Source organism: Pipistrellus kuhlii, unplaced genomic scaffold (genome assembly GCF_014108245.1).
Source record: "Pipistrellus kuhlii isolate mPipKuh1 unplaced genomic scaffold, mPipKuh1.p scaffold_m20_p_11, whole genome shotgun sequence".
Classification (NCBI taxonomy): Eukaryota; Metazoa; Chordata; class Mammalia; order Chiroptera; family Vespertilionidae; genus Pipistrellus; species Pipistrellus kuhlii.
Window position 1 is genome coordinate 25,738,703 of NW_023425416.1, and position 27,024 is coordinate 25,765,726.

The 27,024-nt window shown below is 39.1% G+C and overlaps 1 protein-coding gene across 5 annotated transcripts in view; it reads right to left on the reverse strand.

The window, feature by feature from the left end:
- ARMC8 (armadillo repeat containing 8) overlaps nt 1–27,024 on the reverse strand; it is a 79,789-nt gene that overhangs the window by 4,631 nt on the left and 48,134 nt on the right. For 3 of the 5 annotated variants that reach the window (XM_036431344.2, XM_036431346.2, XM_036431343.2), the window contains 9 exons: nt 25,669–25,764; nt 16,374–16,456; nt 15,985–16,066; nt 12,367–12,453; nt 9,305–9,397; nt 6,764–6,913; nt 5,578–5,673; nt 4,727–4,822; nt 1,861–1,933 (listed from right to left, as the gene is read on the reverse strand). In XM_036431344.2, the coding sequence (XP_036287237.1) occupies nt 1,861–1,933; nt 4,727–4,822; nt 5,578–5,673; nt 6,764–6,913; nt 9,305–9,397; nt 12,367–12,453; nt 15,985–16,066; nt 16,374–16,456; nt 25,669–25,764 (856 nt within the window). Of the gene's footprint in view, nt 1–454; nt 549–1,860; nt 1,934–4,726; nt 4,823–5,577; nt 5,674–6,763; nt 6,914–9,304; nt 9,398–12,366; nt 12,454–15,984; nt 16,067–16,373; nt 16,457–25,668; nt 25,765–27,024 lie in introns of all 5 variants that reach the window. The other 2 variants (XM_036431345.2, XM_045579258.1) reach the window with 2 other exon arrangements.

The following is a 27,024-nucleotide window of genomic DNA, read 5'->3' on the forward strand; positions in this document are numbered from 1 at the left end:
CTGATTATGATTCCTGCCTCTCCCAAGAGAGGGTGAGCTCTTTGACAACAGGGACTCCTCAGTGGTCTCTGCCGCCTCCCCAGTAGCCAGGCCAGGCAGGCAAAAGGCAGTGCTCAGGGAGGTTTGGAGGCAATGTTTCATTAATGAATGCCTTCCTTTCTGAAAGCCACATGCATTTCTAGTCTAATGATTAAAGGAATGTAAGGAATGGCCTCTGAATCTTTTCTAGATACCCACTAAGACAGCCCAGACTCATGTTAATTCAGAGAAAGATGAGGATCTTTATTAATTTGCTAATGATTAGTTTAACTAGTGATCTCAAATGTTACACAGTTGGCTCACAGAAAATTAAAAAGGGAATCCAAGAATCTAAAAGGTTTTAAGTTTGGCCATGTTAATTGCTAAGCAATTCAAATTCTTCAAGTACCCCAAAGCAGGCCCTTTCGATACTCACTTGTCACAAAGGTTTGAATCTGGTGACTGACTCAGTTTGTGTAGAATATCTACAATGCCCATGTCTCGTAATTTATCCTGGCGTTCTTGTGAACCTAAGAGATTAAAGCTAACAGGTTACTGGCACATGACCCAGAGAGTTGCTCACCTTAGTGTACAATCAACAACCTGAAGCCTGACTTTACCGGAGTTCTTCACTGTCCTCCCCCTTTCCCTTGGCCTCCTCTCTCCCTGTGTATGGACGCCCTCTGGCTCGCATCCTCCAACAGACTTCTAACTGGTTTCCCTGCCTCTCACCCTCCTTCCTGCAGTCATTCCTGAGGTCTGCTCCTCAGCTAGCTTCTCCATGGACCAGGTCAGCTTCTACCGCCTGGCACCAGGCCCTCTGTCATCAGGCCCCAGCTTCCCTTCTTTCCGGACACACCAAGCCAGGCTCTTCCTACCCCCAACAGGTCTTGTCTCCTCTTCCTGTTCTCTTCCACCCTCCACTGCTCTCCCAGCACTTCCTGCTGCCTCTCGTCAGCATGTGATAGTTCCAACTTCACACCGCTCTGTTCTAGCTTCCAACCAGACTAGGACCTCCTGAGGGCAGCCTTGTTTCCCTGGCACCAGACTTGGATTCTAGGGTCTGTACGTTGTTGAATCGTTTCTCCTCCTTCTGCTTTGTTCTGGATACAGCAGCTGAGCAGAGTAATCAGCTGGAGTCCTTCCTTCCCACCGAAGAGCTTCGTTGACTCACTTTTGCACTGACCCCATCTATAATAGACCCAGTAAACCAGAATATCTAGGGATGGAGCCCAGAAATTTGCATCTTCAAAAGTTCCCCAGGGGAGTTTTAGGCAGCCAACCCAGCAATGAGACCTAGTGCTACTGCATTGGGGGAGTTGGAATCATCTGGGGAGTTTTAAAAACTCTTGCCTGCAGCCCACGCCTCCGGATTCTGATGTAATCAGTCTGTGCAAACTTCCCAGAGGTTTTAGTCGACAGCCAAGGTGGAGGACCTCCTGACAGACTGCCTGCTTCACAGTCACACATACTTTTCATTTCTCACCAATGCACCCCCTTCTCCATTAAGCTGATGTGCCCATAGTCCTTACTGGCATTCCTCTGCAACAGTGAAAGGCCTGTCCTTCCACTCACTCCCACCTCTCCTCTTCTTCCAGTGCCTCTCACTGCCTCCTCAGCTCTCTCAGGGCAGGGACTGTCATCTACTTCTAGTGTTGACTCCAAGGTGGGGGCTCAGTGTTAACTGTCCAGCTGACTCAGGCTAGTCCCACAGCTTCTCAGGGCGACACTGTTCGGACCCAGTGAGCAGTGCCTCAACCCAGGATCTCAGGGGCGCCTGCTGCCTTCCCTGAGTGGGACTTCCCTCCCATCATTTCAGAACAAATCTCACCGATCTCTTACCTTCCTCTTCATTCCATATGAGGTTTGATATACAAAACATCGCCGCAAGCTGCAGCTTGATATGTGAATGACCCTATTTGATGCAGAAAAGGAAAATAAAAATGGAGGTAATCTCATTTTAGACCATCTTTTTGTGACATACTACAAGCAACCCCAACAGCCTAAAGGTTTTAAGCAAGGACTTCAAATTCAAGTGTCTTGAGGGGTCACAAAGTTAGCACTAATGGGTGAATGGACTGGACTAAAGACAATAAAAAATGGTGGAGAGCCGAAACCGGTTTGACTCAGTGGTAGAGCATCGGTCTGGGAACTGAAAGGTCCCAGGTTTGATTCTGGTCAAGGGCATGTACATTGGTTGCGGGCACATCCCCGGTAGGGGGTGTGCAAGAGGCAGCTGGTCAATGTTTCTCTCTCATCGATGTTTCTAGCTTTCTATCTCTCTCCCTTCCTCTCTGTAAAATATCAATAAAATATATTTTTTTAAAAATGGTGGAGAATCTGGCAAACGGGGAAAACCTTGCCAAAACACTCAAATTCCAATTTCAGACATCCTCAGGTTGGCCACACAAAGCACCTCCAGGGCCATTGGTGCCATTTGTAATTTATCCTTTATTCCACACTGACATGACAATTCTGTGCTTTAGATTAAGCTACGCCTTAGTCCTATTAGAAAACTTTCAGGCCACTAGCGGCCAACAAACTGGATGGATGTGCATTTGGTATTTCTCTCTGCAGCTGCTGATAATCTGATTCAAATTACTCTCATTTTTGTAGGAACATCTCCAAAAACTTGACTCTATTTGGTTTACCTTGAATGTCTCCTATTGTTAAGGAGCCACCTATTTGTCTGAAACACAATTCTATTTATTTTTTTTTATGTACTGAAAGTACAACCATTTGGATCATTTATCATTTATGCTTTCTCCTAAATGAAAAAGGGCCCAATGGTTGAATGGTCTTTACAAGTGGTTTTCCTCATGGTGTAAAAAAAACCACCAAACACACACACACACACACACACACACACACACCCCAGTACATTGAAATAATTTATTCATATCTGAGAAATGCCAGTGATATATGCTAGGACAGACTTATCTGACCATGCAGGACTCTCTCTCTAATAAACAGAGACAAAGAAATGGATGTGGCTTCCTCAATTACATTCTATGATTGGTGATTCTTTTCTCCTTCTACAAGCCAAGACTTTTTTTTTAGGAGCTGTCTAGCTAGGGCTCCATTGAGACAGACAAAACAAAATTTATCATCTGCTCCTACCCTCAGGCTGTATTTGTTGAATGAATGAATTTGTAGACAGTACAACAATAAGCATTTACTATGTGTAAGTTCATCATTCATGCAAATAAATATGTTTTGAGAAACAAATTGCTGTGATAGAGAAAAGTGGAAGGTGGAGGGGTAGGAACCTAATTTAGGTAGAGTGCACAGAAAAGATCTCTTTGAAGGAGGCGGCATTTAAGCAGAGACTCGAAGACAATGCCAGTTGTACAAAGAGGTAGGGATTAGGGGTTTTGAGAGAAAGGGGAAGTTCCTGAAAAGGTCTGCGGTACGAAGGAGCTGTATAGCTTGTGTGAACTGAGAAAGACAAGTCAGGTCATGTGGGACTTCACAGGCTATCATAAGGAGGATGGATTTTATTTAAGGTGTAACAGGGATTTTGGCTTCTTTTCTCTTAATAAAACAAAAAGTGAGGTCATCACTCCTAGTGATGGGCAGAAGGGATGAGGTTTAAAGAATGGAAGGCAAGAATCTATTTTTGTGGAGAATGAGGGTGTTGGGCTAGCAGGTTTGGCTCAGTGGCTAAAGCCTTGGCCCACACACTGAAGGGTCCTGGGTTTGATTCTAGTCAAGGGCATATACCTTGGTTGCAGGCTTGAGGAAACTGATCAATGTTCCTCTCTCTGTCTGTCCCCTCTCTCTAAAAAGCAATGAGAATTTTTTTATTTTATTTTATTCTTTTTAAAGAGAGAATAGGGTGCCAGCTTGCTGGAGAACCACAGGAGGGTACTAGGCAGTACTGAGCGCCTATCTGGGTTCTGGAATGAATTTAACAAGAAACCAGCCAGCCTAGTTCTGTGCCATTCTCTACAGCTGTCAGCTCTGACATGGCAGGCAAAGAGAACACCGGGGCTCCCATGTTTAAGGTTCTGCAAGAAGACAATAACAGTGAAAAGAGCGAGAATGTTTGATAGCCACTTTTTGGCAACAGGCAGTTTCTGGCGGTAAGATCCAGGGCATCGTCATGAGAGGGATGATGGCTGAAATGTTTGGAAGCAGTTGGCAGATTGTGTATGAAAGTAAACGGACCAGCCCTAATTGGTTTGACTCAGTGGATAGAGCGTCAGCCTGTGGACTGAAGGGTCACAGGTTCGATTCCGGTCAAGGGCCTGTACCTTGGTTGTGGGCACATCCCAGGTGGGGGGGCTGTGCAGAAGGCAGCTGATCGATGTTTATAACTCTCTATCCCTCTCCCTTCCTCTCTGTAAAAAATCAATAAAATATATTTAAACACACACACACACACACACACACACACACACACACACCCCACAGAAAGTAAGTGGATCAAAGAGAGCTAAGGCGATCCTCCACATAGCCTTGAGGGAGGGCAGGGACTGGGAACGCTGAGAGCCAAATGCTCAGGTCTTCACTGAATAAGAGGGAGGTAATCAGATGACAAGGGTAGGGACTGGGGTGATGTATCGTAACCCTGCCAAGGGCACAGCTTCTAGGACCTGCTGTTGTTGCTTCTTCTTCAGGACAGAAGAGAGTTCCTGCATCTGTTCGAAGTCCCTGCTTCTCATGTGTGGCTAGTGCAGAGCAGTGAAAGGAGACAAAGGCCTACCATGTAATACTTGATTTTCTGCAGGATGTCATCATTGGTCATAATGAGTTCTTTTGCCGTTGTGCCATCTGCGATGTTGGCTAGGATGCACAGTGTCTGGAAAGAACAAAGGTCAGTGATCAGGAGAACGCTAAAGCCCCATACTGAGCTCTCTCAAGTTGGGATTTTCTCAGTTTCCACTTTGAATGTCTTGATTTCTCACTCCCTGGCCTCACTGCCAACCAGCCCAAGGAATCCAAACATTTCAGTGGTTTCTTTCCGGGCATAAACCATCGCTGGGCAAAGGCAGGCATGTCTTATAGTTCATGCTATCACATAAATGAAAGGGAAAACATAATTTAATATTTTCTTGAAAACCCCATTTCTGAGAGAAGCTCATGTTACCCTACAAGGTTTCCTCAAAGGGGTCGCCTCTTTGGTGGTAGCTTCAGAAGTGTTGCAGGTTCCCTCCCTCTCTCCAAATGTTCACAAGCGAATGACCTTCTGGGTGAAGGCCTGAGCCCTGTCCACTAGCCATGTGCAATTAGAACCCAAACTTTTTTGAAACCTACTAGAGGAACACAAAGGGAAACAAATGTGGATTAAAGTTGGAGAAAATTACCTTCACTTCTCTTCACTTTGAGTGATTCCTGACTGACTGTGCTCCTGGACTCAGTGTCATTCCCTCCAAGAAGCATTCCCTGCCTTGTTGGCATAGAGTGTCGGCGCTCAGAATGAAGGGTCTCGGGTTTGATTCCAGTCAAAGGCACACCCCTTAGTGCACAGGACCAACCAGCCAGGGCCAAGGGGGAAGAATTCAAACCTTTCTTGGAAAAATCGGAAGATATTCCTCAAAGAAAGGGAACACCTACCTGTTCTTTGACTTCAATGTTATGCTCCCCTTCCAGAATAAGAGTGACGGCTTGCATAATCTGCTTTCCGTGGGTGCTCATGATTTTATCTATATGCTGCAAAACAATGGGAAATCCACAATTATCACTTGGGGGCCAAAGAAAAAAATCCCACAGGAGAGAACAGAGGCTTCTAAATATACAACTATACTTCAAAGAGAACAACATAGCATATAGAACTAGATGTCAAAGAATCGTGTTTGAAACTGCATTTTGCCTTCAACAGTTTTTTTTTTTTAAGACTTTAGGATGAAAAGAGAGTAGACTTGGCTTGACAAAATATGGAATTATAATCACATGGGATCATCAAATGCAAATATATTAAAGAAAAAGTAGACACATAAAAATGGGTGAGGGAGATGTGGAAGCCAGAGATGTGGCAATCTTTGAGCATAAATGTATAAAGAAGACTAAAAAGACAAATAAAATATAAATAATAATGCATAATATGTAAGATATATTTTTATATAAATAAGAAGATTATGACCATAGATACAGAGACAGTTTGGTGGTAGGCAGAGGGTAGGGAGAAAAGGGTAAACTGGTGTTTTTCTTTTTAATAAATTGAATAAAAACAAGTGAGGCACAGAGAAGAAAACCATGCTTTTTCATCTACGTGAAAGGCCCCTGTCAATGTTGCTCAGGGACCATTAAGAACAATGAAAGGGCCCCTAGAGCGAGGCTCAGCTTCTCCTGCTCTGACATATATCCACTGCTCTCCACACCGACATCTTCAGCGATCAGTCCACTAACTGTGGGCCGGGTGAGTGGGGGTGTCTGTCTCTGGAATGGCCCTAAGAGGATTCTCTAAAGTGAAAGGATCAGAAGTCTCAGAGATAATTCCTTAGGCTGGTAAGAAAACCCAGCAAACAGGTAAGAATAAAGTAACCAATTAAGATAAGCTCATATGCAGGAAGGTGGAAGGAGAGAGAGACAGGACAGGCAGTGAAGGAATGCAGAGTCAGGTGGCCATAAATGGTGAAGCGGCTTCCACACCTATGAAGATGTTCAACTCCTAGCTTCTCTGGGCAGAAGCAGTTTTTCAATCACACTTGTGGGTAGATGTTGCTGGGAGAGGAGGGGAGGGCGATGTTTTGCGATCGTATGCAGAGGTAGCTAAGCTGGAAGCCCGGGTGATTTTACTTACAGGCCGAGTAGAGAGGAGATTTCTAAGAAGCCCCAATGTTTTCATCAGCACATTCAAATCTGAATCCGATAATAACCGGAATAGCTGCTCGGTACTCAAGCTTCGTAAAATATCTGCTTTTATTTTTTGTTCAGCCTGAAATGCCATATTCTGAAAGGATTAAAGAAATTTCAAGAATCATGTCTACATTTGCTTTATTAAATTATATATATATATATATATATATATATATATATATATATTTTTTTTTTTTTAATATATTTTATTGATTTTGTACAGAGAGGAAGGGAGAGAGATAGAGAGTTAGAAACATCAATGAGAGAGTCATCGATCAGCTGCCTCTTGCACACCCCCTACTGGGGATATGCCCACAACCAAGGTACATGCCCTTGACCGGAATCGAACCCGGGACCCTTCAGTCCCCAAGCCGATGCTCTATCCATTGAGCCAAACCGGTCTCGGCTAAATTATATTTTTAATAGTAACTCCGGCCCTAGCTGGTTTGGCTCAGTGGATAGAGCATCGGACTACGGACTGAGGGTTCCAGGTTCAATTCTGGTCAGGGGCACATGCCTGGGTTGTGGGCTTGATCCCCAGTTGGGGGCATGCAGGAGGCGGCTGACTTTTCATTCTCTCTCAACACTGATGTTTCTCTCTCTCTCCCTCTCCCTTCCTCTCTGAAATCAATAAAAATATTTTTTTTAAAAAATAGTAACTGATTATTTTCAAAGTACTAATAGAATCTGTAAAAAAAAAAAAAATCCTTAATTATGTCACATTATTTTTCTGATTCCTGTTAATTATATTCTGTCTGTCAAAAGAAAGATACTGTCACTTCTATATATATTCCTTTATTATAGTAATATGATGACTTTCTGACACAGGCAGTTGAGTATCTTTAAGATTTCTCAAATAAATACAAAATTCATTATTACTTTTGAGAATATCCTTATGATTATCACATTGCCTTCTGTGTACTTTAATAACAAAATGACTATTAACAACTATACTGTGCCGAAAACGGTTTGGCTCAGTGGTTAGAGCATCGGACTGTGGACTGAAAGGTCCTGGGTTCGATTTCGGTCAAGGGCACGTACCTTGGTTGTGGGCACATCCCCGGTGGGGGGTGTGCAAGAGGCAGCTGGTCGATGTTTCTCTCTCATCGACATTTCTAACTCTCTACCCCTCTCAATTCCTCTGTGTAAAATCAATAAAATATATTTAAAAAAAATAGTCAGAGTTCATGAGGGCTGGTATATGTTCATATATTTAAAAAAATTAAAAAAAAAACACAAAAAAATAACAACTATATTGTGCTATGCATTTTGAAAATGACTTAAAAGTATTTGTTTATTATGTATAACCAATGGACACACATAATATTATAGTATGGTGAAGGCCTGGGGTGGGGCAGGAGCTGGAAACAGGGGAATAAAGAGAAAGGGACATCTGTGATACTGTCAACAATAAAATAAATTAAAAATACCAAAAGTTATTAAAATTAAAATTAAAAACAGAACAAAACAAAAACACAAAAGTGCTTTGTAAAGTAGGTGGCTCTGTCCTAATGGGTTTTTCTCAAAGGCTAGAGCACTGGCCCTCAGATTGAAGGGTCCCAGGTTCAATCCCCAGCTCTCAGTCGTGGGGGCATGCAGGAGGCAACCAACTGATAGGTCTCTCTCAGATTGATGTTTCTCTCTCTCTGTCTCTCCCTTCCCCTTTCACTCTCTCTAAAAATCAATGAAAAAATATCCTAGGGTTAGGATTAACAAAAATATAAAAAAGGTAGCTCTATACAGATATCAATATGTTCATAATGAAGAAAATTTTTTTCCAAAATGAGTTTAAGTCAAGTTTCAACATCTGTCCACTTTTCTCATTAATAGAATAAAGGCACACAATGGCCAAGCAACTTGCTTATGTTTAAATCTGAAAACTGCCCTAACTGGTTTGGCTCAGTGGATAGAGTGTCAGCTTGCGGACCCAAGGGTCCCAGGCTCGATACCAGTCAAGGACATGTACTTTGGTTGCAGGCACATCCCCAGTAGGGGGTGTACAGGAGGCAGCTGACTGATGTTTTCTCTCATTGATGTTTCTAACTCTCCCTCTCCCTTCCTCTCTGTTAAAAATCAATGAAATATTTTTTTAAAAAATAAAAAATAACATATCTGAAAGCTGAATATGGTGTCTGCTAGGTCATAGGTCTTTAGAAAACTGAGACTAACCAAAGAATTTATATGCATATATGAACAGCCCATAGACACAGACAACAGTGTGGTGAAGGCCTTGGGTAGGTTGGGAATTGGAGGGAGGGGGCAAAGAGGGGAAATAGGGATATTTGTAATACTGTCAACAACTAAAGATAACCAACTAAAAGTAAATAAATAATGAATGAAAGAAAACTAGGCTAAAATAGATAAGTTTTGTGTGTTTTTTTAAGAGAAAACTCCACATTTCAAATAGTACATTTTTTAGTTTTAACTTTGAAAATAGCTCTATTCTCTTTGTAAATGATGATATACATAAAAGAGTGAAACGTACCATAAGAGCCCAAATTCCATTCACTCGTAAAGCAGGGTTTTCACTTTGTGTTAATCCACAAAGTAGCTCTACAGCTCCTGATTCTAATATTGGCTGCCGTTGGAAAGGGGGGAAAGCACAGGCTTTAAGTCAGGTTTGTGAACGAAATGTGTACATACCCTGGCACTCTGCTTATGATTTTGTTTGCACTCTTACCCAAGTCCAAGCAACTTTCACAGAGCAGGGAGTGAGGTGGCCATAAAAATCACCTTGAGAAGGGCAAGGACAATTATTCTCTCTCAAATCTAAAAACACAAACAATCCCTGTCATTTCCTGTTTTTCTGGTAGTCCTGAAAGACTCAGGAGATATCCTTCAATCTGTACATTTCACACACACACATGACTCCATTACCTAGTTCCACAGGCTCAGTCTCACCATCCTCTGAGAGTTTTGTGTAGGCATAGATCTCACTATCTCATGTGTTGTTTCCAAGCTGACTATGAAGCGATAGGCTGATTTATAATGGAACCTAAGATAAATTATCCTCCTTCCAAATTATCAATCTTATTCCAAACAGAATTCATCTTTTAGAACTACTACTTTCAGGACTATTTCTCAGTGATACAAGCAAAATAAGTCTTGTACTTACAGTCATACTATGTTTTATACCTAAAATAGCACACTTTTAGCCTGCTCACTTAATTTATGATACTTAGCTAAAAATGGGTTTTAATTTTATAAAAATTCAAATCCCAGCCGAAACTGGTTTGGCTTGGTGGATAGAGCATTGGCCTGCATACTGAAAGGTCCCAGGTTTGATTCTGGTCAAGGGCATGTGCCTTGGTTTTGGGCACATCCTCAGTAGGGTATCTGTAAGAGGCAGCTGATCAATGTTTCTCTCTCATCGATGTTTCTAACTCTCTATCCCTTTCTCTTCCTCTCTGTAAAAAATCAATAAAATATATATTTTTAAAAATTCAAATCCTAAAGGACTGATTTACTATCACCAATGAATGCTTAAAAGGCCATCTTTAAAGTGCATTCTAGAAATGGCTTAAGCAATTGAATTTATATGCCAAGAAATAGAGCAGTGCCTTTCATTATGACATTTTTGAAGGACACACATTCCTCTACAAATTGTGGTATTTTTTAAAAAAACACTTTATTTTCAACTAAGTTCAAACTTATAAAGTAACAAGATTAATACATGGAACTTACATATGTTCTTTTCTCAGATTAACCAACTTTTAACATTTTGCCATATTATTTTGCTTAATCACGACCTCTTTTCATTCTATACACCCATATTTGTGTTTTTAAATCTTTTCTGAACCACTTGAAAGGAGAATGCATACATCATGCCTCTTTACCATTACTACTTCAGTGTTTACTCTAAGAACAAGGATGTTCTCTTAGAGAACAGAGCTGCAGAACAATCACCGAATTCAGAGAAGTTACCACCAAAACAATATTTTTATTGAATACTGAGTATTTATAGTCCATATTCCAATTTTGTCACCTGGTCCAATAATGCTCTTATTACACTTCCTTACCTTCCAGCTCAAGATCCAGTTTATTACTTATTGAAATATAATTGACATACATTAAATTAGTTTCAGGTATAAAACATTACTCAATGTAAGCATGTATTACAAAATGATTATCACAATAAGTCTAGCTAAAATTAACCATCACTCATAGTTACAATTTTGTCCCTTGTGATGAGAACTTTTAAGATCTACTCTCTTAGCAACTTTCAAATGTATAAGACAGTGCTAACTATAGTCCAGTTTGTTTTTAATATGGAAACCAGCTGTTTTAGTGATCCCATCCCCAAGCCCATCTACCTTCCTGCATAACCAAACCCTAAATATGCTGAAGGTGGATCTGAGGCCTCACAACAGCTATGCAGGATGACTAACGGTGTCACACTGACTGCAACCAGACCGTCATCCGACCCAGATCCGCGCCACCAGGGCAGAGAACTGATGGAAGTCCTGGCATCTCATCTCGCCTTTGTCATCCTTCAGAATAACTGCCAGTCTCTCCCCTTTTGTTCCAAAATTATCGCTGGTAAGTAACTGTCTCTGAACCTCCACCTTGTTACTAAAGCCTTCCTAATTACCAGTCAGAAGCCTGTAGCTATTACATTGCAGACAAATAGTTCAACCAAACTGGGTCCACTAAATGCAAAATAAAGGGCAGTGTCTAAACCTCAGTTCATGACTGGCAGACCAGATATTTTAACATGATAAAATTATCTGGATAAGGTTTTCTCCTTCCTCTATTAAAGTTGATTTTAATTTTCCCTATAGAAATAATACATGCTCAAATAATTTATAAAATGCATAAAACAGGGGAAAAATATATACACATGTAATCCTTCCTCAAACAACTACCATTAACACTAAACACCAAAAAGATTATTTTCTGGCCCTGGCCGATTTTTCTCAGTGGTTAGAGCATTGGCTCTAGGATTGAAGGGTTACAGGTTCTATTCTGGTCAAGGGCACATACCTCAGTTGCAGGTTCAGTTGGGGTAAGAGCAAGAGGCAACCAATCAATGTGTGTGTCTCTCTTTCACATTGATGTTTCTCTCCCCCCCACCACCTCCCCCCACTCTTTCTAAAAATCAAGGGAAAAACACCCTCATTCCTAAGAGGTGAGGATTAAAAATAAAAATAAAATAAAATAAATTATATATATATATATTATTTTCTGATGCCAGCAGAAATTACTTATAATCCTAGTTTTACAAAATTGTCTTAATTTATTCCTTAGTAATGATAGTTTGAAAATAGTCTATTATTTGTGTATTATTTCTTACGTTTATAGGCAGTTTAGAGGGAATGCAAATTATAATATCTTTTAAATAATCTGAATATGCAAGGCAGAATAAAAGGGATAACAGAAAATTAAAACAATCATATTTAAAAATGATTTTGCTACCTTCCTTCTTGCAGCATCAAAAGTAGCTTTTAAAACTAGTCTTCAAATTTCAATGTCAACTACGACGGAAGTTATTTGACTAAGCCCCTGGTAGGACCAGGCAAAGTCTAGGAAGAGAAAATCAATACTAACCTCTTTGCTTGGAGAAAATTCAAGAAGAAGATTACATAGCATGGAAGATGCTACTACTAAGATTTCGTCGGGTGCATTTTGCAAAACCTAGGGAATTAAAAAAAGGGGTACTATTAATGGTTTGGAAAGAAACATGGAGGTGAGATCATAAGAATGAGGAAAAAAACAATTTGTCTTTCATCCTGATTTCTCCTATTTGAGAGCTGGTTAGGAAAGATGGACCTGATATTGTGTGAACCTTTATCTAGTGCTATAATTCTGACTGCGGCCCTCACGCTGTCTTCCCGGACAAGCTACAGCCCCACTGCCAGGGTGGGAGTTGCTGTGCAAAGAAGACAGACAAGGCAGGGAGGGGTGCCCCATGTAAAGGTTTAAAGATGGGGGGACTGCTTTGGGGAAAGTTGGCACTTTCTACTTCATTAAGTTGGGCCACTTATGAAACCCAAAACTTCACTAGGGCCCAAGCTTTGTGATGTGTCCCTAGTAGAACATGTCTGACCAGGAGCACAGGTGGACTAAGCTGCTGCACAGGCCAGGTAAGGCGGGGATGGAATCACATAGCCCTGGTTCCGACTCGGACTCCTCCACTTACGAGATGTGTGTACCTTAACCTCTCTGAGTCTTTGAGTTGAGGAATTAAAGAAAACAACACTTTGTTTATAGGACTGTTTAGGAAGGAATGTGATATAGTGAATAATAAGGGAAGCATATGGCAAAAAGTTAAGAACATAGACTGCCTGAGTGAAATTTTCAGCCCAACCACTGAATGGGTATATGAATTCCTTGGCTGTCAAATGAGGATAATAATAGTATCTACTTTATAGGGTTGTTGTGAGAACCAATAAACGAAAAGATTTTAGACTAGTAACTGGCACATAGAATTATATAAAGGTTTTAAAAAGGTAATTTATTGCCACAGTTTTTGTTGTTATCAGGCATAGAATCAGGCATAGGGCAGGTCTAGAGCAAACTAAATGCCATATTTTCACTCAGCTCTGAAGACAACATGATGACAAATGTTAGCCATCATTAGCTATTATCAGAACCTGTTCTTTCCAATTTCTAAGACAGAAGACTTCATAAACACTACCACTTATATGCAATAACCACTCCACCTAAACCCTTTGCATTTGGGAGCAAATCCGGATAAAGCTTGTCATCCCAAAAGGAGTCCTAAGAGCTCTCGCTATGCAAACTGGAAAAGGAGAATCACAAAAACCAACCAACCAAACAAACAAAAACACACCAAAAACAACCACAATTAAAAAAACAGAGTTAAGTACAATATATTATCTGCTTACTTCAGTTAAATTAAGCCTGAAGTCCCAAGTTAAGAATAAGCAAGAATTACAAAACAGAAGCAGTTCTCCTAAGATACTGTATTTAATTTTCCTGTGACTTGTTAGCTAGTTGACAAGATAAATCTCCGGTTATGCATGCTGATCTCTGTCTGCCACGACCCCCTTTAAGACACTGTTGACCTTCCCTTTCTCCATCTCTCAGGCGCACCGTGCCCACATGCATGCTGTAAGGCCATCTTCCTCCAGAAGCCTCCGTGGAGCCCTTCCAGCCAGAAGCCATTCTATCCTCCCTGCGCCACTATTTATGGCCTCTTGTAAGACCCTCATTACCGTCCGCACTGTTCAAATTCTATGTGTAGACACGCCAACCCCCTTTTCTATGAACAAATTTCAGCGTCTGAAGAATAATCTACAGATCTATGATCTAATTTACCCTGGTCTGAATGACACTGCACAAAATGGGTGCTCAATGAATGTTGGCAAAATAAGAGCAATAATAATTTTCCAAAATTACACTACTTAGAATCACTGGTTTAAATAAGTTAGTGCGTACCAAGGCTTTAAAAAGTTGCTTTGCTTCATGATTCACTTTGAAAAATATTTATTATTTTATAGAAGTTAATGTGCCTTTATCAAATTTTATTGTCAAATTAGATAACAATGAATGATGAATGAAAACAGAAGAGTCTGTGAAATTCTTAAAAGTATTTCCTAAATGTAGTGTAAGACAGAGAGAAATTTGGAAGTTGACCTCTAACACTGACCAAATAAAATTTCACCAAAATAGTTACAAAAAATAATCACAAATTAAAATTTTAATTAAATTCAAATGGCTATTCTCTTGTGGTTTGTTAAATAAAAGAGGAAAAAATCAATAGACACACAAACAGACTTTGAAGAGGAACTGAAATATCTAAAATAAATTATTGATCTACTTTTGAGCTTTTAATGGTATCTATAATTTAAAACTGCAACAAAGTAGTAGTTTGATAGTAATTATACCCACATGTACCCAAACTCACAAAACCCTTTCAGATTGCTCCAACTGAGCCACACCAACCATGGCTCCATTTAAAGAAAAATTAAATATATTTTTATTGATTTCAGAGAGGAAAGGAGAGGGAGAGAAACATCAATGATGAGAGTCATTGATCGGCTGCCTCCCGCATGCCCCCTACTGGGGATCAAGCACACAACCTGAGCATGTACCCTGACCAAGTATTGAACCATGACCTCCTGGTTCACAGGCCGACACTGAACCACTGAGGAACACAGGCTGGGCCAGGGCTCCATTTTCAAATCATATGAGAGAGGGGTACTTAGCTGAGCAATCAGAGAAATTGGCTCCAGAAGAAATATTTAAAAGTTATCTTGGGAAACAGGGCACAGTTAAAGAAAATCATGAATAGACAGAATCAATAAATAAAGGTTAAGCTGCTAAGAAAAAGGTGCACTTTAAGGACAAGAAAGAGTGTCAATAGGAAAATCACTCAAATGTAGACAACACTGGTCTTACTCTTCACCCCTCTACTTCAGCACACTTCCTGCACACAGCAGAAGGTACTGCTTCTGTTCATGCTGCTCCTCTCTCCGGCTAATCCTCCTGCCTTCCTTTTGCCTTCCAAGTCCACTCCATACTTCTCCTGCCTGGAGCCTCCCCTGACTATTTCTACTGTAACCCTGATGCTTTAAGCTGAAGGCAAGAGCTCTACAGTAAAAACAGCAACAACAAAAACAACTGGTAGCTTTCCTATGCCCAGAGGCTTTCTTAGCAGGTAGTAAAAAACAACCACAAAAAAACAACCATAAACAAAAAATTCTGCTCATTAAACTTGCATTTACTTCTTAGCATATTCTAAGTCTCAATTCAGATTTAATTGATCTGAAAAACATCATTCCACCTCAAGAAAAGACCTAAGGCCAAAAGAAGTTAGAAAAGTAGGAGGCGACAATTGTGTTTAAAAATGTCAAGGGAGTGACAAAGACTAAGAACAGATTATATCTGTAAATGGCTGAGTCCTTTCCTTTCGTAACTAAAAATTACAAAGATGATTCTGGGGGTAAGTCCAAAGTGTAACACTAAACACGGGGAGAGCAGATGAGTAACTCAAGCTGTAGTTAGTAAAAGAAAACCACGCCTGCGCTTCCCTGTCACACGAGATGCTGAGCTCAGAGACACACTCTGCAGGGGTAACGACGCTTAGAACATGAGATCTGAGGAGGTGACCGCTCAGAAGGCTCCACACAAAAGTCACACCTACTCCTAGGCCACGGAATGCGGCAGCGGCCTCCGCTCAGTGAGGCTTCCTTTCCTTACCTTCATTAAAGGTTTCCACACCGCGTGATCCTGGAAACTGGTTCGAAGCTGCTGCACAGATCTAGATAAACTGTGCAGACATCTACAAAGAATAACCAAAATTAGCTTTACAAGAAGCTGAAACTTACACTTTTCAAACACGCTGCTTGGCATCTCACAATTACTAACATACACTTCAGGCATAGCCACAGACATTATTAATTCAACTACTTCGGAACACTTGGTGGGCTTTCCAGGCTAGCTTCTCGGTTTAAACGTTACGCACTGAATTCACCTGAGCAGACTTTCGAGTAACACCGGGATTCTGTGCTTACTTGGTGAAGGTCCGGGAAGGAAACAGGTTAAACACATGGCAAGGGGTTTTTATTCAGACCATTTAAAGCTCATACCTGACAGCAGCTAACCGCACCTTGACACTAGACTCAGACAAGCCAGTCACAATTCGGTCCATCATATTTTCAGTCTCAATGATCTGGAGAAAAAGGTTAATGCTGCATAAATAACAACACAAGATGACATGCTTCACTGCTTGTAAACGCAAGTAGGCTGGCGTCACTAAAAGCTTAATATTGGCTTTAGTGAGAGTTTTTACCTCTGGAACCATCAGTTTGTGGCGGGGGGCAGGTATCTCATCAGAAAGGTTGGGCTATCCCCTAAGGACCTGCCAGGCTGAATGTCAGACATAAGGAGCCAATTATGCTTGATTATTTTTAATAACACTTAACACAATAACCACACGTCATGGTTAGCGCAGAGGTGTTGTATCAATAGTCTTGAGAAAGAGTGAAAGAGAAAGCAGAACTACCATTGGAAAGGTTCCTGCCACAGTGAGCTTCTAGGGAAACCATGGTCCACACAGCCCTTATGAAATAGAATCTGTGGGTTTCCGACAGAGCCTCCCTCTGGCTACTTTCTTATCCAGAAAATCGAAAAGTTAAACATTTAGAAAAGTGGCCCTTGCCATTTTGTACTATAACACCAAGCCCTGCTCCATGTAATCATTACAATCATGGAGCTTTAAAAAAAAAAAAAAATTAAAAACAAAGCCTACAATTTTTCTTCATTAAGCAATACATAGATACAAAATAAATAGTGTGGGGAAGAAATTAAGTTTAACTTGTGTGGTCCTATAGAAAAAACAGCATATTTTTTAAAAATGCTAACATAATCGCAATACAAACGTTAACAAAACTAACATTTGTAGAGTACTTCTTTGTGCCAGGGGCAGTGCGAATAAATGTTATGTTATCTGTTTCATCCATTTTGTGGCCATTAGGATGATTGCCACCAGCATATGAAGAAACGGAGGACTCAGATAAGACAGAGCCTCATGCTTAGTAGCCATGCTTGCAGGATGGCCCTGGTAGAGAAGAAGGCCTGTGCTCACCAGGCGGTTCCCAGGATGGACAACACATTAACGGCAGTCATTGCTCCTATGGGAAGTTTTTGTGGTTTTTTTTTTAAATCCAGGCCAATTAAATCAGAGTCTCTGGGATGGGGCCCAGGCACCTGCCTTTTGTTTTTGTTTTTGTTTTTTAAGCTCCACAGGTAGAGTCCAGGATGCCGCCATAGTTGAGGATCACTGACCTCAGAGTAGGAGGGGATGGGAAATCTCAGGATGTTCAAACCAAATGAGGAGAGAACAAAGCAGTTGAAATTAAGAGTGATGGGGAGAAGAATATAAACTATTAAGTACAGGGGACCACACTGCAGCTGTAGGGTAGCAATGGTAATTTTTATATAGTGATTTGGAGGTTCCTAAGTGGCTGAGAAAACTTATACTTCTCACCCAAGAGCAAAGGTAATCTCACCCTTACCTTTATGCACATCCAGCTCTGCCCCCATTGTCACTTCTAACCCCTAAATGCCTTCCTTTCTCACTGCATACGCTTTTCTTTCTTTCTTTTTTTTAAAATATATTTTATTTTATTGATTTTGTACAGAGAGGAAGAGAGAGGGATAGAGAGTTAGAAACATCGATGAGAGAGAAACATCAATCAGCTGCCTCTTGCACACCCGCTACTGGGGATGTGCCCGCAACCAAGGTACATGCCCTTGACCGGAATCGAACCCGGGACCCTTCAGTCCCCAAGCCGACGCTCTATCCATTGAGCCAAACCGGTTTCGGCTGCATATGCTTTTCAACCCTCACATACCTTTCTCCCTGACCTGGATTTCTTACTCAGATATGCTACTTAATAGACAATGCCTTTTTTTCACTGAGCTGCCATCACTTACTCCTGTTTCACATCTGAAAATGCTGATTTACAGTAGAAAATTCAGTAAACCTGGCTGCCGGATCCCTCAGTGTGCGCTACCCCATCTCGGTGGGACCTCGCTGCTCCGCCAGCTTTGCTCTCACCTGCAGGATACTCCCATCTTCCCTATGTATTTCTGTCCTTCAAACTCTTCCGACCTCCCTCCCACCCCCAGTCCCTCTGTGCCCACCTCATTCTTGCAGGGAAAGGCTTTTTTTCTTTCTAGGACACAAGTTGTCTCAACTTCCTCTTCTTAAAGTATCTCCCTACCCTTTCACTCTTGTTACACTGAAGTTGGAAACTTCAAGCTCAAAGCCCTTGCACCTTGAACCGGAAACTACCTCCCCTGCCTCTTTCTTGCAGCTTTACTCTGCCCCACCCCACCGGTTCCTTCCTCTTGGCCTGTGCCCTGCTGCCTGCACCCCTATTTAAAAGGCGTAAGTGCTCCAACTGTAATCTCTCTAAGTTACAGTCCTCGCCCCCTACCCTTCCGTAAATAGACACGTGTTCCCAGGCTCCATTCTTCGCTCACTCTGCATATAACAAATTTACACCTATCCCATACAGAAGCCACCTACAAAATAAAACAATGAAATAGTACCTATGGCATGGCATCATTAACTCTGGAAGCTAACTTTCTAAAATATTAATCTACAGTGTAATCACATCTAGACAGGTCCCTTAGAAAAATATTTTCAATTGATGCAGAAGTAACACAGATTTTGTGAGACAAAATGACAAAACTCTGCAACAACATATTTTAATACTTTGGAAGCAGAAAAGTGGGAACACTGTGAAGTAAACTTCTTCAGAGGAGATGGATTCTTCCAGGCTTGTTCAGACAGAGTATTTTAATTAGAGTCATATCTTAATCATATCTGGGTGTATCAATCATGGCAAAACTGGCTTTTAGTATGGACAAGACTAACACACATGAGGCTCTGGAATTACTATCTAGCAATTTAGTGTCTCATCTCCTTAGCTATTCTGTACTGTAAGCTCCTACAAGGTACACACCAGTATTCTGCTTCATTCCTGGACACAAAGGAGGAAGTATGTCATAAATGCCAGATGAAGAAAAAGATGTAATTAAAGCATCTCATTACCCATTTTGTACCAAAAAGTATGTGAGAGAAAATATATTTTTTCTTAATCTGATGTTCTGTAACCAGCTAACAAAATGACCAATTTGTACTTCATACTTAAAACAAACAAACAAACAAACAAACAAAAACCCTCCAGGAACTGTAATTCAATGGTTTATGCAATGACAATATTACAATCAGTAGTGTAATACTCAATGTTATGTCTCCATTTAATGAAACTCTAAGATCAATATGCATTACTTGGTTTTATAAATACCTCTGTTTTGTACCTAGCATTATCAGTCCCGGGTCTGCTTCTTACAGTACGCAGAAGGCCAAGGGTCTCAGTACCATGGGCAAGTAGCAGAACCTGACCCTGTCATGATTAACTCTTTAAAAATACTTACCATCATGAATGAATGCTGCAGAGATCATTTACAATTCTTTGGTAGGTTAGCTTTAAGACGATAACTAACAATTTCACCACAGATTAAGTCCATGGGTTCTGAATTCTGAATGAGTTTGTTGTTATTCAGTAACAGAGCCGAGTCCTGAAGGGCGCTACTTCTGTGGTACTGTGGAAAACCTTCAAAATGTTCAAGCTGTTTGTTTCAACTTGCAGGCTAAAGCTTAAAAATCGCTCCTTGTATCTGCCTCATTTCATGGCAGAGACATACAAAATTTTGACACCGTGCCTTTTAAATTACCATTTAGAATTATTGCACTTTGTAAAAATATTTAAAAATATAAATTCATGATATAATCATACCGTTACCCCGAACACTGACTAGTAATAAAATCAACGTATAAATCATAAAAATGTTTTATAAAATACTTAGCAAGTTTCTGAGTTGGCAGAAAGATATTTTAAAAAACTGACCTAAATTTAAAAATATACTTTAAAATCTTATAACTTTAAAAACATAGAAAATAATTTACATTTGTTCAAATTTTGAACGTGCATATTTAAGACAGGGCTTCATATGAATAATGATTCTTTGGAGAAATAACATCTATGGTAACCAGGGACAGTAATACTGTAATAGATAACCAAAGTTAAAATTTGGCCTCCACACTTTTCTTAACTTATCTATTACCTCTGAATTCAACCAGTTATTGATTTATATTGTATATTCTATTTAATTTAAAAAACAACAACCCAAAATTTAATTTGGTGCTTTGAAGGGCATGCTAAAGCAAACAAAAAGTTTTGAAAACCAAGAATTTAAATATATTCTATGAGAGTAAGAAGACATATTGTAATAAGAGGTAAGCTAAAGAAAGAGACTCTAAACTTCTTAAGTACAAATATTCTTTTTACTATAAAGAATAACTAACTAACAGAACTGGAAATTTATAACATAAAGTCACTGTCTTCATTGCAAACCTTTTTTATTTATGCCCCAACGTTGTTCAGTGTTTCTAGTACAATTTAAAATATATATATTTATTTTTAATCTTCCAATGAAGTCATTTAAGATATTCTAATAAATGCTTCCATTTGTTGAGCACTTACATGCACCATATTAAAGATTTTAAATACATTGTATCTTCATCCTCACAATGACCCTGCAGACAGAGCTTCTTTGGAAAAAGAAGGTAGAAGACAAATTCTCGTTTTTAGTGTTTTTTGTTGTTTTTTATTTACTTTTTATTTTTCCCCGCCTATACTGCTTAAAAGAAATTGTTCAATTTAAAAGGAAAAAAATATTCCATTCTTGACTACCTTATTCACGTAATATAAAACCAGTGTGATTAGATGACCCCCCTCCCCCTGTAAGAAACAAAAGTTAAGATTTCATGTTTTCACTCTTGAAAATATGAAAGGCAGGTATAAAACAATAAAAATGACAAAAACATTAAATTATTAATTTCCAAACTGATCCAAGAATAGTCCCATTGAAATCAACATGCCCATTCTAATTGTTTTCAAATAATTCCTTAAGCCTCTAGCAAATTCTTGCTGGCCATTCCTTCCTGATCTCTGACTTACTGAGGTTTTATTATAAATGCTGAGTTGTAAGGCTGAGTCTTATGGCTCTTCATCTCACTGTACTGCTTTCCTTCCTCCCTCACCCATTAGACAATATTTACACTTTACAGAATAGGTTGGTTTCTGAGTCAGGCTAATTTCTATAAACCAAATCATACTTTTATCCTTAGGAAAAAAATGGATCCAGATTCACATTTGTGAATAATATCCATTATTTTTAAATCACACATTTAAAAAGGAAAAAAACTAAAAATTTTTTTTCAAAATTAAACAAGTACCATGCTATAAAATATGGTCTCTTTGATCTAGTGAGAAGACATGTCCTTGTGATTGTCTGCATCTTGAAAAAAGAGAATTTCCTGCACTTTCTTTATGTTAAAGTATAGTGAAATACCTTGCCTATATGATCAGATTTTATTTTTCCTATTTAAATTTCTTTACATAGAATTGCTAATAAAATTATAAATGCTCTTAATGTATGAAGGCCCATACATAATTTGCTTAATAATGTAATTTTGCAATATGATTCATTCGCCTATTTGTCTATTCATTCATTCTTCAAATATTTATTAAGTGCTGTCTATCCATCTGGCAGTGTTGGAGATTCTGGGAATACACTGATGAACAATACATAAGAAAATCCCTGCCCTCATGGAGCTTACATTCTAATTCTTCAGAAGGAATGTCCCGCTAAAATATAAGTACTCAAAATCCAAGAGGAAAGCTTTCTGAAAGTCTCCATTAGTAAGATACTTCAAAGGAGCAAAGGCTACACTAAGTACTTCTTTTAAGATTTGCAATGTATTTTATTTTTATAAAAAATAAAAATAACATCCTGTTAAGTTCATTAATTTCCTTGAGTTAATTTATACTATTTCTAGTTTTCCTCAACTTATACTTTCTAACTAATAAATTATACTAGTTCCTTAAAGAGAGTAAAGAGAGACAATCCTTTAAAATTTCCAGCCTAATTTATGATCAACAGGTACCAAACAAGTAATGATCTTCCTAAGAACAATTCTGTTAGAAAAGAATCAGCCTCACAGTTACAGGACTGCCCCTGCATGACTTGACCACTGGCTGGGGTTATGACTGAAAATACCAGCACTCGAAAGAATGTTAGGTATCTTAACTTCTTTCTTTTTTACTGTCCCATTAACTGAACTTATGCTTCCCAGTCAGCATTAATATGTGGTCAAGGCCATTATTAAAAACTAGACTTTTCCCCTGGCAGAGATTATAGCGAATTGTGGTCACTGCCAATGCCCTCTGGACCATTCATACATTGAGTACTCAATTCCTACCTCTGTCCTTGCTTAACCTAACAAATTCTTGAATTATTCTATGTTGAATATGGCCAGGCAACATTGTCAAGCTCAGTGGTCCATCTTTTCTTAGACTTATCCCCTTTCATGTCACAGCCAATGATAATGTTTTCTACTCTCATCTGCAGAACTCTTCACATTCCTTCACTCTCTTGACAGGACACCAGAGGAAGTCAGGAAATTTGTAAGTATGCCACAGAGTGATAATGGATGAAATGCTGGGAATTAGAATACCAACTTTGCTCTGCACAAGATACAGAGAGATCCTGACATATTGAAGGAAATGTCACTCTGTGTTTGATTTCTGTATTTTCACTTCCATATTTATTCAACAAATACTTACTGGGTGCTTATTAGGTTCCAGGAATTGTTATATATTGATATCTCTTAATGGGAATACACCAACACTGCTCCAGAGCAGCAGTGGTATATCTCTGACCCACGGGTCATATCTCAGTCTTCATCTTAATTTGTCTGGCCCAGAGAGAAGGTATGAGAAATGAAATCACAGAAGGTCTTCAGTAGCAAAAAGATAGAAACATAATTCTAGAAACAAAGAAAGAAGGCCTGTATCTTTCTTCTTTACAGCTGGGTATGGCTCTTATTGTCAACCTCTTATGGCTTCAGTTTTTTCTTCTTCATTCTGCTTCATTTCCTGAACTGATCATAACAGGGCAATGGAATATATGTTATACCCTGTATTACTGAATTGCATTCCCATTTTCAGTTTAAAAGGCAGACCAACTGAACATTTCATATTTTTATCCTTGTGTGTGTGTGTTGTGTTGTGTTTTGTTTTACTTATTTTTTTTTTTTTGGGGGGGGGGAGGAAATAGCTCTATGATCCTTGAAATTTCTTTCAAAGAATCTTCACTCATTAACTCAGTAAACTAAAATTCCATCTTGACAAACATAAATATTGCATTAAAAAATAAAAGAACACTGTACTTCACGAAAATAAATATAATCAAAGTTAATAAGGCATAAGTGTAAAAGGTAAATATTTCATAGAGAAGTAAATAAAAATCTATCCAAATAATTGTGTCAACAAAAAATGGAACAGAAATAAAGGCATTCAAAGGAAAAGGATCACTGCCACTTTTTATGCACTGAAAATAAGAATTCTCCACTCCTAAGAACCATTTTCATGTAGGTTTTATCACAATATAGCCTATATTTTCCATTTTACAATATCCCTCTTCAGTAGTTACTATGAACTGTAAATTATTCAAATACTTCATTTTTCCAGAAATTAAATATTTTCCTTAAAACTCTATATATTCCCCATTATAAAGAATATCACAGTATCTTTTCTTCACCACACAAAAAAGCTATAATAATAATAACTTATTCTTTATTTGTCATCTTTCTACAGAAGTTATCAGGATTTAATCTTACCAGGAAATTATACACATTATAAATACAACTTTTAATAGACTGATCATCAGACTGTTATGTTATATTTCTAGAACATGATATCACAAATTAAGTCATTAATTCCAAAACAACAGTTTATTAACAAAAAAGTACAAATAAGTACAAATGGACATCCTATTTCCCCCCTTTATAGTCCATCTATCTATCTCCCTTTCAGTCCATGGCATAACCTTCTTGAGCTAAAAGAATGGGCAAAACACTTCTCATCTTTCTAATGAGCCCTAATGACCATCCAAAAACAAATCATTATGTATGTAAGTTATACAGTCCATATCAATTTAAAAAAAATGTTTTATCTATGAGTTGCCATAAAAGCCTCTTTGTAAACTGAATGAAGCATATCAATATCCAAAAATTATGTTTGTCAGACATAGGGAATACCATATCACTAGTATGCTTATCTTTAAGTAACAGTTTACAAATGAAAGCTTAGAGGTGTCAAGAAGGATTTTCATAAATATTTACTAAGAACACTTCAAGTCAAAAAATCTTGTTAGTTGAACTAAATTGAGGTACATGGAAAACAATGAGCTGAGTTGCTTTTTTGCACTGATTTTAAATCAATGCTATTCACATATCTTACCTTTCTGCTTATTTCAATTTTATTCAAGAATGGTTCCTTTTCAACTGATTTAATGAAACCTACGGCTATGCCATACCTCTCTCTCTCTCTCTCTCTCTCTCTCTCTCTTGAGCCCAAGTACTTCTCTGAATCATGACAAATTTCCAATACCTTGTAATTTCCCTCACAAATACCAATATAGATAGAATACTTAGTAAAGTGCCATGTTCAGTAAATAATGTCCAATTTGCTCTTTCTGCTATGGCTCATCAAGAAAGAACATGTGGGATTACTTTACTGATGTTTCTAAAAGCCTTGTGTAAAATTTATTAGATTAGGTTATATATTTTTTTGAGTGGCAGATCCAGTTTTTGGTTTGACGAGGGAGCCAGGTCAGAGCTTAAAACTATACTTTATTTTATACTTACAACTATTCTCATAAAAAACACGAGTTCAGTGTTGGACTAGGCTGTTAAAACAAGGTGCTACACCAGTGGTACATTTTTTGGGACCTGAAAATTCACATGACCACTCACTAAACATAAAATCATCATTCCACAAAGATTTTATTCACATCAAACTTGCACAGTAGCAAAAAAATCAAAACATAACTAAGCCACATATCAAAGAACAATATACAATAGATTTAAATTTCTCAATGGCATTGGAAAGTATTTTCATAAATAACATATACAATTCTAGTGTTAGGACTTTCAAGGTGTCTGAAGCTTCACAGTGCTAGAAATGATTTTTTTCAGAACACATGCAAAAATGTGCAACACAATAATCCATATTAATGACACAAAGAAACACACCAGTTATTTCTCATTCCAGCACGGCCATGCCACTCTATGTTCTAAAACAAACAAACAACCCCCCAAATCCGGGTCCCATTCATTCTTCAATTATGCCTTTATTATATTCAAACAGTCACTGTTAGTGCTCTTCACCACGACTTTCAGGTTGGCGTCACTCCCTGCCTGCTGGCTGTCAGGACTGGGGGACGCCCCTCTCCCAGACTCACCTTCTTCCGGATGTCTTCATCATTTGCTCCAAGAGAGGCATAGAGCTTGAATGCAGCCTGGCGGAGTTCGTGAGCATGTTTTAAGTCATGATCAAGCTATGGGAGAAGAAAAAAAGATATGTTACAAATCAGTCCACAAATTAAATTTTCAATAATACCAACTGAGTTGAAGAAAAAAATGTTTAACAACTATTAACGTGTGAATGCTCTCACTGAATTCCTGATTATTTTTGGGTTCTGCTCATGTGACTGAGACCTTTGTGTTTGTGTCAGCATTATCTGGACACACACTGTCTGCTTCTGTTTAAAAGTGAATACCACGCCGAAACCGGTTTGGCTCAGTGGTAGAGCGTCGGTCTGCGGACTGAAAGGTCCCGGGTTCGATTACGGTCAAGGGCATGTACTTGAGTTGCAGGCACATCCCCAGTGAGGGGTGTGCAAGAGGTAGCTGGTTGATGTTTCTAGCTCTCTATCTCTCTCCCTTCCTCTCTGTAAAAAAATCAATAAAATATATTAAAAAAAAAAAAAAAGTGAATACCACAATGTTTGACATTAGTATATGTAAAACCTCTGTGAATCTTTGACCCCTAAAAATTCAGTGATCCTAGATTGTCAGTGGCACTAATGCTTGCTTGCACCGGCTCTTTGAAATACCTTCCCACAAAACAAGGTACACTCAGACCTTGCTAGCCCCAGAATACAGCTGATAACTTGAGTGCTACTGCAACAATGTCTTTAGCAGAAATGTTCAGAGAAGTGCTAGCCTAATTTCAGTATTTCAAATACTTTTAGAAACAGGAAAAACTTTTGTGAAAATCCTTAATGAACATTATACCATGGTAATCATTACTATTTATCTATTGCAGTTATCTGAGATTTATGTCAGGAGACTTTTTTGATACATTTATTAAAACTAGAGGGAGGAACCAAGATGGTGGCATAAATAAACACCTGAACTTGCTACCTTGCATAACCACATCAAAACTACAACTAAAAGACAAAACCAATATCACCCAGAACCATGGGAAGGCTGAGTGGAAGTCATACAATTAGAAGGAAAAGCGCTGCGGAGGTGTGGAGGTGCGGAGGTACAGAGGCAAGCACAAAAATGGGCTGGCAAATGGGTATGCAGTTGTCTTCTTTAATTGGGAGGGAGATAAGTTCCTGACTGCTCTGAACTCCAATTCAGGGTGAGACTCTGGGGACCCAGACTCATATGAGGAGAAACTGGACTGTCTGGAATCAGGCTTGAACACAAGGGTGGCTTTTCTCAGAGGTGCTTGCAATGATGCTGCGAGATACAGAGACCCGGGGGCCTCTTCCGGGCAGGGATGACGGGCAGCCATTGATGTCTGC